Below are 11,833 nucleotides of genomic sequence, written 5' to 3' on the forward strand. Positions count from 1 at the left end.
GGCCAGCAAGGTAGTAAGAATACATCCCACATCGGACAAAAACTTATATAGATTGCAAATCCTGGTCTACAAAGGAATAGAAATAGAACAAAGAATTAAGAAGGAAGGAAAGCAATAAGAATAGAAACCTTGGTCCAAAGAATGAATCTGACCTTGGATAAACTACGACATCAGGGATGTTTACTGCTTTATGGAAGCTGTTCTGTGGCTTCCCATGAACGTATCTCTCATCTTCATCCAATGTCATGTTATCCTAAATAATAAAGTTATAACGACCTCAAACCAACTAAAATCTATATAAAAAACTCCACTATATACTGAAAATTATCATAGCTTCTAACGATGGTAGAACCAGGAATTTATACAATGGATTCAAAGAAATACTAGAATGTCACACCTAGAGCAATTTTTGAACCCCCTTTACCGTTTTACTAGAACTTTTCCTTATGTTAAGGGAACAGTTTAAATATAAAAAATAAAAATAAAAAGTCGTGTTTGCCCTATTTGTGCAGTGTAAGCTTTCAACGAGGGGGATTTAATTGAACCCCTTTCTTCAACTTAGCTCCGTCTGTGCTGCTATAGATTTATAAGGCTTGGCTAGCCGTGAAGAAAATTCTAAATTAGTTAAAGAATGAGGAAGCATGATAAATCCTTATATATAAGAAGCAAATCAAGAACCAAATCGTTATATCCAGATACACCAATTACATTAAGCAAAGACACAATATTAAGAATACAATACCTGGCAAATTCCCTTCAACTCTTCTATAAGCTGTGGAGGAATTTCCCTATGATAACCTTTTACCGCATAATCTGTGCTATCTTTGCCACCAATTTTCACACTTCCCAAAGACGAAATAATAAAATCAATGTCCACATTTCTAAATCATCCAAAAGATCAATGAAACAATTTATAGTTCGCCTGATAAATTTTACTATTCAATCAATCAATTATGCCTCAATCTCAGAATCGTCTCTATCGATTTCACTATATTCAAGTCCATTTCATTCCATACATTCTAATAATGAAATGCAGCATCTTCTACGTCAAAGCATATAACTTTCTGATTGTCCAACATGATTATGTTTCAGATACATGCTCATTTTGACAAAGAAAGAAATTGCAATTCTTTCCGTTGATCATCATTATTTTAAATTACCTATTGGCCAACATGAATTATTCATATATAAGCTCTAAGAAAAATCAAATTTCCAAATTGTTAAACCAAAAGAAGTATCATTTTTTCAAATAGTTAAAACCATCATTATTCTAATTTCTCTTATATCCCACATAAATATTCAGAAGAAAAAAAAGGTCATTTTCAAGAATACCCAAAAGAAAATGTCTATTTTTTCCAATTGTTAAAACACACCACAAAAGGGTAGAACTGTGAGGTAATAATTCTACTTCAGGGAAATACTTAAGGCATTACTAATTTATGAATAAAGTGAATACTTTTTTGGGTCAAAAAGTGAAGCATCACTGAGACAGAGTGAGTGTGAGTGGAGAGCAAGAGAACCAGCAGAGACAGCAAAGGCTAAAGGGATTAAAGAAGCAATCCATGAATTATTTGAAGGTGTCTTTCTTGAGCAAATTACAGACTCTGTAAGGCTAGAAGATCGAATTTGGGGCCTCTGGAAAATTGAAGTTCGCTGTAGATTATTGCAAATGGGCTTTGAGCAAGAACGTAAACGGGTAAACAATGAAGAGAAAGACATGGCCAAAAGCTAATTACAGAAAACAGTATACAAGTGATTCACGCGTTGGTGGACTAATTACGGTCTGAATCTTAGAATTGGATACACCAAAATTTGGATGTTAGTATAATAATAGGCGCAAAGTTTGTTGTGGAGTTTTGGAATTATGATGTTGATTATTACAAGTGTAAAACAAAAGCGTGCGGATTAAAGACAGAACAATAGTACGCATCGGATAAGAACCCTTTATCCTTATTGATGTGTAGGAATTTATTTAAGGGTGAAGCTAACAAACAAATCTTGAATGAGAGAAAAGAGATATATATCTATATATATTATAAAGTTAATGTGCCGATCTAGAATTATTTTTCAATTATAGTTATTGTTTGATCCAAAAACTGGTTTTTGAGATTAAACAATTAAATTTATATTTTTTTCAAGGGCCACTAGCAATTTGTTTGATTTGATACAGCACTAGATAATGAATAAAGATAAATGAAAGATAGCAAAATAGATTTAAAAAGATTAATGCGACGGGAAATCTCTTCTTTATTTTCAATCTCGAGCAATCTCTGCTCACGAATATGACTGAATTACAAAGCTTAGTCAGAGAAAGGCTAGCACAAGATGGTATTTTTATTACAGAGAAAGTTTTTATGTGTGTATTCGATGATCCTCCTTTTGAGTGTTGGAGCACCTTTTATAGTAGTGAGAAGAGAATTGTCCTTCCGAGTTTCGAGACAGCACGCCAGTAGATTAGTAGTGGTAGCGGGATCCTCGATATTGGCTTTTATTTTTGTGCAACATAGATATCCACGATCTATGGATAAGGTTGATTGAGTCTCCGAACTTATTTGACTACCTCTCGAATGCTTGACCCTTCGATGACCATAACCTCAAAATCATTCGAGTTCGGCAACGGTCCTGTCACTTGATTTCTAGGCCTTAATTTCCACGTGGGACTTTTCGGTCAAGCCACATAGAGAGGGTAATTTTTACCCATATAGTCACCCCCCCCCCCCACACACACACACACATACATACACACACTTGTCGGGCGATTCAATGACGAATGCTCGATAAGTGGTAGTCTTCTTTTCTTGGTAAGAGTCTATTTTGCAGAGAATTCTTTCTTTGCAGGAAAGAGTTTCATCGAAATTCAATCTTTAGGATTGATGCGACTCATTTGCGGTATGCAATTAATACTCAAGAACACGTGGTCATTTTTTCTTGGACTCCTCACCTGTTACAGTTTCCAGGCAATGATGACTACATATGATAGGGAACCTTTCCGGATTTTGGCGGTTTTAGAAGGAGAATTTTCCCGCCTATATATATTGGGTTGTGGGCCTTCCCATTAACTCAAAGTCCCTTTGCGGATCTCATTCTCTACCTTTCTTGTTTCCCTTATTTTCCAATCAATTATTCCTTCTTCTATCCCCCTATAACTCACATAAATGGCCAGGGCTTCAGCTTCTTTTCAATGGACGACCAGCCTTCTACGCCTTTAGCCAGTGGTGCTTCTTCACCTCCGCCACGAATCGTCTCCTTTTCTGCATTTATCACTTATGTGTGGGCTTCACTTGCTAGTCCTTCTGATAAAAAGCTCCCAAATTTCACAAAAGCAGAAAAGGGAAGCAGACCTCTAAGCCTACAGTCTGGGAGGCTCTTCCCAAAAGTTAGGATTACCGAGGAGTGATTGAAGCGTGGAGCAAGGTGGTAGGACAATGCGGGGATTCACATGTTGATAACATAGATTCCCTTGTCTGTGAGAAACATGTTCTCCAGATCCTTCGTGATTGTTAATGGGGTGATCGTGTCTTCATTCATGTTCCTCGGGCGGCCGAAAGGATTTCAGTCACAGACTGGGTTCCTCCTTCGTATATTCTTATTTGTTCACCCTTGGGTTTGAACTCTCGATATATCCTGTGATTTTTTTACTTTTGTCGCTACTTCAACGTATGCTTAGGCCAAGTTGGCCGAATGTTTGGAGGCTTGTGACATGCTTCCATTTCTTAGTAAGTGTAGCCGACATTCCGTTCTCTCTCTCTATCTCTATCTCTCTCTCTCACTTTCTACATCTGTTTGCTCCCAAGCCGCTCAGGGGAAGCATTATTTCTATGGCTAGTCGAGGTACTCGAACCCTCGTGGACACTGAGGATGACCGTGATAGGGGTGGTTTGATCGTTTTGTTGTAGTCCCCACTCATGAGTTGGTCAAGCCCAAGGATGGGCTTATTTCGGAGAGGTGGAATGAAAGACATAAGCATAGTTGGTTTATCAAGGATTCCTTATTTTCCCCTCCCCCTTTCCTTATCTTATATTGCTCTGGTCTTCCTCCTTCTTTACCGGCAGCCATGTTGATAGCACTGGAAAGGTGTCTCGAACATTGAAGAGTGGGTAGAAAAGATTTTGGCATCCTCTCCAATAATGGAGAGGTCCTGGAGATTCATATCCGAGGCCTCGGAGTGGCGAGCCAAGAATCATGGTAAGCATTCGTTCCAACTGCATTTCAATCATTCGAGCTTCTTATTCTAACATCTCTCTCTCTCTCTCCTTAGTTTTTTATATATATCCCTTTTATTCTTTGAGGAAGGTCGCTCCACAAGTGTTGATAATGCTCCCCACCTCCGTTGATTCGGCTCGAGAAAGGGTCACGCAACTTTTCACCTTGAAAAGAAGAGTGGACCCTCTAGTTTCCATTTCGGTGGGTCTTCCTAAAAAAAGAACAAGGTCGAATATTCTGATAGGTCGTGGAGGTGTTCAGAGTTTTCCTCGATCTACCCCCCCCCCCCCCCGCCCGATGAGCATCCTCAAGATACCACTCCTATTGAGTTGGAGGATTAGGGATCGGAGTCCCCCGACTCTGAATCAGCGGAAGAGGTTTCTGGGAACCAAATTTTGGATTCCCTTACTTTGGAGTCAGCGAGAGGTGAACCCTCTTCCTTGGATTGGGAAAAGGGGGTAGCTATGGCCGAGCCCTCCGAGAGACCTTCCCGTCTTCATCCACTACATCCTTCTATTCCGCTCCTCCCCCTTACCAGCTCTTCAACGAGCGCCGACGTTCTCCCGGTTCTGATTAATGTTCATGTAGGGTTAACCTTCTGAAATGTTCGGGAAAGGGAAGGCATGGTTGGAAGGATTGATATTCCCCTTGGAGAGCGGGGAGTTGTCTGCCCAATCCGAAATCATGCAGGATGATGATATACTTCACTATACCCTCCGGGTAATGCCTTTGATTTCCATTTGCTTGATCTTTCTTCTTTCTGCGCTTACAAGGTTAAGTTGTTTCTATGCAGGTGAATTTGATCTCGACCCGGATCAAAGAAAGGTTCTTTTTCTATGAAAGAAACATAAAGGGATTGAGGCAGCATGCGAAAGACTGAGAAGCTCATTGTGAAGTGGCACTTTTGGATAATTAAGACCTATGAGATGTTGGCCCGCCTGTACAAGGACGAGCTAGAGGAGTTGAGGAAGGGTTGAGAAGTTGGAGCATCATTGGCCAAGAAGGAGGCGCAAACAAACCGGTTGACCAAAGAGAATGCCACTTTGTCATATGGCTTGGTTTAGGCCAAGTTGGGTGCGTCGTATCTCGAGGAGAGCCTTGGTTCGTGGAAGGATTCCACCGACGCCAAATAGAGTGAGGTGGCATCTATAAGGAGGTAGGGACGACGTGGCCCGAGAACTTGATCAGTTGAAGCTGCAATTGCAGCAGGCACAAAACGTTATTTTTCTTAAGTCCAAGTTATCCACATTGGAGGATGTTCGTGCAGGGATTCCTGATCTGGAAGACTAGATAAAGAAGACAAGACAGGTCGTGGAGGAGGCTAAATTTGATCTAAATACGGCAGCTTTCGGAGGGGCATTCCTGGGGGATGATGGATTTGCTGGCCCTTCAGAAGGAGACAGCAAAGGACCTTCGAGTTCACGCCCTGGCCCTTCGACCCCTTAGGACAGTTCCCGTGGCCCGCAGTCCCCAAGTGGTCGAGGATGTGGTTCTAATGTGTAAGAGTCTTAAGGCGTCGCCCAGTTGGCCAAGTTATTCCCCCCCCCCCCCTTGTTTTTTGCTTGTTCCATTTGAGGTTATACCTCAGCCTTGTAATAAACCATGCTTTAATGAAGAGTACTTTTGCCTTTAATCTTTTCATGACAAATTGCTATTCCGAATTACATTTAACCATGCCTTTCCGAGCTTTGAAGAGTCTTATCATAGTCCCTGAGAAAGCACACGCTTTGGGTAACACACAATGCTCATACGATGTCGACTTTGCATAGCTACAGGGATATGTGTTCGGTGTTTGCAGCTCAGGTTTGTCATTTCTCAGGAAAGATAACTTGAAAAGGTGTGTCATTCTGTCAGGCGTCCTTTCAAGTACTTGACGTTTGACGTCGCACATATTTAATGCAACCGACACATGGTCGTACCCAACCGTAATCATTATTTGGGGATGTATAAAAGGAGGAAGGTGGATCATTGCTTGTTCTTTATGATAGGCTAAAATTCTGTATTTTAGTCGCTTATTGCACTCTAATTCACTGCACTTTACTTGTGTTTGAGCGTTAATTGGTAGTGTTTTGCACTGATTGTGTATTTTATGCCATGTAGGACTGATTCCGAGTTATGTAGATGTTGTAGAGCTAATTTTAGCTATTTGGAGCTTTGAAGCATGAGTAAAATCCCGAGGGATTAAACCGGGATCGTGTTTGGGGGTCAAGGACCAAGTATGGACATTAAAAATTAAGATTTAATCCATACTCTGAAGAAATTGCACTACCACGGCGCGTGGTGCGTCGTGGTAGTACATTTCCGCTGCCTGACAATTTTGCTTGCTCTATGATAATCCCTACTAGCACACCGCGTGGCGCGTCGCCCCTACTAGCACATTGGTTGTGCATTTTTCCGAGAGCTATTTTCCTATTTCGGCTAGAAAAGGGTGATTTCGTGCGGGCCCAACCTTACTTAGTATAAATACATGGAAAAATATTATTTTCGGGACTTTTGACATACTTTCGGTCTAAGGAAGCTAAGGAGGAGTTGGAAGAACACGAGCACAAGGATTTCATCATTCCTTCCTCACTCAAGACCCGAGTTTGGATCGAATCTATATTTTTCTATACTTTAATTATATTTGTGATGAATTTCTCCATGTCTATGGAGTAGTTCCCTTTAGGGTTTGATGGATTTGGTGTATTAGCGATTGTTTGTGGATTATAACTCTAATTTTATGTATTGAATCATTTTGGAAGATTTAATCGTTACATCTATATTCACTGGTTCATGTAATCGAGAGAGGCATAACTTGTGATATCTTTACATTATATTGTTGGTTGAGTTCATAGATTCTTCTAAGTGATCGAATGAGGCTAGTTGAATCATTGATTAAACCTAGTTAGGAGAATAATCGAAAGAGGTTTTCTTAAAGACCAATCCACTACGTATTCTTACATACCTTCACAGTGCTTAATTTGGTTCATCTCGTGAAGTTAAGACTTAATCGAGAGAGGAGTTTCTGCTGAACGTTTGAACTAATAATTGAGTGAATTCGAAAGACTCACTTGAACATTAGAAGTGAATTATCTAGATTTAGATCTCGAACAATTATTTTGCACATATCCTATCAAAACCCTATCTTCTCCCATTGATAACTTTATTTGCTTATTCCTTGTCTCGATAGTCACTAGTCAATAGCTTTAGATTCTTAGTTAATTTTAATTATTAATCATATAAATCTCAACTGTTGATCCGTCTAGATAGCAATCAAGCTAGAAACTATGAGAATACTGTTTAAATCCAATCCCTGTGGATACGATATTATACTATACTATCTTTGATTAGCGAGCATAATTTAAGTGTATGGTTTGCGCTCATCACATTTTGGCACCGTTGCCGGGGATTGACAATCAATAGTGTTCAGATTAGTTTTGGTTCTAATTCAGGAATTTATTTTATTTTATTTTATTTTTCTTTTTTATTCTTCACGGGTTTCCTCTTTCATATACAGGCAACAGATTGACTTCTCTGGTGTATGACTCGATCTTCTTCAAAGGAATTGATTCCATACAATCCAGAGGTAGAAAAGAGTCTGCCACAGTTGAGGAAAGAGAAAGAACTCACTTGAAAGTTTTTGGGGCAACCTTCAACCCAAGAACACATGGCTAATAACGGTGAAGATGAGGTAAACTTAGCTGCAAGAGAAGCAACACAACATAGAGAAGAAGCTACAAGGATAGTAGCTGAGGCAGCCCGTAGAGCTGTTGATGAGACTGTCAACGATGATGAGGGTCGAAGATTCAATCTGAATCGACCCTTAATTGAAGATCAGTTTGAGAATGCGGTACCCCGGGCCTGGTAGAGCATTGGGTGATTATGCCAGACCAGTCTACAATTAGGGACTGTCCAGTGTCAGACCTCCACCAGTAGCAGCGAATAATTTTAAGTTGAAGAAAGGCTTGCTTCAAACTATCCAAAACAACTGTGTCTTCAGAGTAAAGGTGAATGAAGATCCTATCACTCACTTGATGGATTTTGAGGAAATCATGAACACCTTCCAGTACAACGGAGTGTCAAAAGATGCAGTATACTTAAGGGCATTCCCTTTTTCACTGAAGGATGATGGGAAACACTGGCTTCGTAGCTTACCAACAGGGTCGATCAGGACATGGGAATATATGACGAGAAAGTTTCTTAACAAATACTTCTCAGCTGCAAAAATAGTGAAGTTCAGAAGGGACATTCACAACTTTTGCCAGACGGACACCGAAATAGTTTTCGAGGCTTGGGAAAGATTCAAGGAGATAATGAGGAAGTATCAGCATAATGGGATTGAATTGTGGATGCAACTCCAAGAATTTTTGGATGGACTGACACCTCCCTCACGACGAACTCTGAACACTCCAGTTGGAGGTCCTTTAATGAAGAAGACTCCTGAGGAGATTGTGGCAATACTTGATGAGCTCTCTGAATATTCTAACCAGTAGCCTTCTGAGAGAAATAATAGAAGAAAATCAGTCGGGGTTCATCAAGTAGATTCCAATACAGCGGTGCAAGCCAAACTAGACACCATGGCCAAAGAGATAAGAAAGCTGACCTTAGCCAAGGTCCATAGCCAACCATCACCAGTTTGTGATTTTCTGTGGAATGGGTCATCCAACGCATGAGTGTCAGGCCGTATCTACAGATGAAATGGTAAATGTTGTGGGAAGCTTTGATAGAGGCAACTACCAGAGCGGTAATAATTTCAATCCGATGGGACAGATGCACCCAGGCTTTTCGTGGAACTCACCAAATTGTAGCTTGAACCCAGACAACAAAGTAACTCTAGACCCCAAGGACAAGGAACTCCAGGTTTTCACAATCAGTAGAGGCAACAATATCAGCCTCCACAGTCTAATCAGTCTAGCATGAAAGATCTAATGAAGGCTTCACAGATGAGAGGCTTGACGCCCATGGTGCAGCTATCAAAGAATTGGGCACATCTTTTCGGAACCTGGGAAAGACAGGTTGGGCAACTAGCTACTCTAATGTCAGAGAGGGTTGCAGGAACGCTCCCTGCTGATACTGAAAGAAATCCAAAAGAGACAATCAATGCAGTGTCTTTGAGGAGTGGGCACGAGTTGGAGAATCCCATAGCAAAGAAAAAGGAAGAATCGATCGAGAGACAGGGGGAGATTGTGGACTTGCCGAAAAATAACAACATTTAAGAAGGAGAAATGATGGTAAATGAGGATTTGAAGAAGAAGGGGAATATTAGAGATCAGAAAAAGAAGAAAAATGACAATTCAACAATTAATGAGACTGAAGAGAGCAAATACATACCAGCTATACCTTTCCCCCAAAAGCTAAGTAGAGAAAAGCTAGACAAACAATTCGAGAGATTTCGGGGTGTGCTGAAACAAGTTCATGTAAACTTACCATTCACAGAAGTGCTCTCACAGATGCCTGCTTATGCTTAATTCTTGAAAGAGATCCTTACGAAGAAGAGGAAAATAGGGGAGACCTCAGTGGTCAAGCTCACAGAGCATTGCAGTGCGATATTGCAAAATAAACTCCCACAAAAGTGTGGAGATCCAGGAAGTTTTACTATACCTTGCTCTTTAGGAACTATTAATTTTGATAAATCCTTATATGATTCTGGTGCTTCAATTAATTTAATGCCTCTATCTACCTACAGGAAACTAGAGAAGAAGATTGGAGAGATAAGGTATGCACCCATATCTTTGCAGCTGGCAGACCAAACGACTATAACACCTGAAGAGATAGTGGAAGATGTGTTAGTTCGGGTGGATAAGTTCGTATTCCCTGTGGATTTTATAGTGATAAATGTGGAGGAAAACAAGGAGGTCTCTTTTTAACCCTAGGAAGATCATTCTTAGCGACGGGTAGAGCTATATTATATTTACATGAGAGAAAACTCATGCTTAGAGTGGGTGATGAGACTGTGACCTTTAAGATGGATGTAGCAAATGGGGCACAAAAGGACAAACCAGCTGCAAGTGTTGAGTGAAAAGTAAAGGGCTCGAAAGAGAAGGTTGCGGTGAGCGAGAAAGATAAGTGTGAGGTGTACCCAAAGAAGGCCGAGAAGAAGCTGTCCGCATGGATGTGTGCATTAGTTCGGGCGTGAGAGATGGAGCCCGACTTCGACTCAGACCCCGACTAGATGTTCAGGGAAGTTTCCCTTTCCTTATGCTTTTTAATTGTGTGCCATGGGGACATGCCACGACTTAAAGTGTGGGGTGGGGGATATTTGTATGTATGTATGTATGTATATTAGTTTTCTTTTTGTTAGTTGTAAGAGTTAGAGATAGAAAAAAAAATTAATTTTTTTTAAAGTTTTCGATTTTTCCCGACGATGTATATCATCAACAGGTTTCTTAAGGGATTAAAGTCGAATAAAAAAATATTTTATTTTTTCTTAGGTAGTGTAACAATTCCCCCTTGATTTTTTTTATGTCACGGTTCTTTTTTAAGGGTTTTTATTTGAATCGGGTGTAGTTAGTTTTTTATTTTTTTAGGAGTAGGAAACCTTGTGCGATGATTTGAAATGAAAGCAATATCTCTTGACTTTATTATGTCTTGATAATAGTAAGTGCTTTAGTTGTGACGCTTAAGCTCAGTTTTTGACTCTTGTATAAGTACCTTAAATTGTATGATCTTAACTTTGCTTAACTGCTTTGACTAGAGTTTCTTGATGAGTCCGATCTTGAGTGAGTTATGTGCCAGGTGTGTGTGAGATTTGTGTTATTACATGCATTGCATTTGATGTCTAGAACTTGCCCCCGTGTGTTTGCAAAGTGAAATAGTAGTTTTATTCGGTCTTGGAAGTGATATAGGCGTTTCTTTGTTGAGCTAGTTATATGCTTTTGCCCACCTAATTGTTATGTATCTTAGTTAACCCATTGAGCTTGTAATCTTAATTTCATTGGTAACCACATTACAAGCCTTACCCATTTGTTTGGATTGACCATCTATTTGAACCGTTTACCTCTCGTGAGCACTTGAATTTGTTATGAACTTTGTAAAAGTAAAGTGTGGGGTGTTGGTTTGGATTTTGAGTGGAACTATTGAAATAGGAGAAAGGTGCATTGTTTTGAAAAAAGAAAGAGCCACTTGAATTGAAAAAGAAAAGAAAAAAAAATAGTTGTATTATTGTAAAAAATATTTCTTGATAGTGGAAACTCTTGATATTTTTGTGCTTAAAGAAGTTGGGAGTTGACATATATTGACGTGAAGGTGGAGTTATGGTTTGACATAAGTATGGGGTTTGAATTGCTAATGTATATGTATTAAAGTACTTAGGGAGGTATAGTCACTAGATCCAAATGTATCCTACCCATCCCGCAGCCTACATTACAACCAAATAAAGTCCTACCTGATCCTTGACTGAATGAGCTCAATTAGTAGAGTGTTACACTACGGGCAAGCCTATGGTACATCTTTTGTGGCACATGAATGTTATTTCTTAGAGTGAGCGAATTCTTTCTATCTTGAGTTCTTAATTGTTCTTACATTTTATTGTGTGTGAAACTACGCTCTATTGTTGCGTGAGGGCACTTGATTCAAGAAGGAAAGGTAATGTTGTTGACATCTGTGTTAAAGTAAGTGAGCAGGTTGTGAAAAATGTGTGGTGCTTTTAAAT

General features: G+C 39.8%; 1 protein-coding gene across 1 annotated transcript in view; it reads right to left on the bottom strand.

The window, feature by feature from the left end:
- The window catches only part of LOC107812463 (D-lactate dehydrogenase [cytochrome], mitochondrial), a 40,957-nt gene extending 38,953 nt beyond the window's left edge, over positions 1-2,004 (bottom strand). The window contains exons 1-3 of the mRNA XM_075239779.1: positions 1,457-2,004; positions 743-842; positions 153-253 (exon numbers count right to left, since the gene is read on the bottom strand). Coding sequence (XP_075095880.1) covers positions 153-253; positions 743-842; positions 1,457-1,719 — 464 coding nt within the window. The 5' untranslated portion in view covers positions 1,720-2,004. The remainder of the gene's footprint in view (positions 1-152; positions 254-742; positions 843-1,456) is intronic.
- Between the last annotated feature and the right edge of the window lie 9,829 nt (positions 2,005-11,833).

This window comes from Nicotiana tabacum, chromosome 19 (assembly GCF_000715075.1).
Source record: "Nicotiana tabacum cultivar K326 chromosome 19, ASM71507v2, whole genome shotgun sequence".
Taxonomy (NCBI): domain Eukaryota; kingdom Viridiplantae; phylum Streptophyta; class Magnoliopsida; order Solanales; family Solanaceae; genus Nicotiana; species Nicotiana tabacum.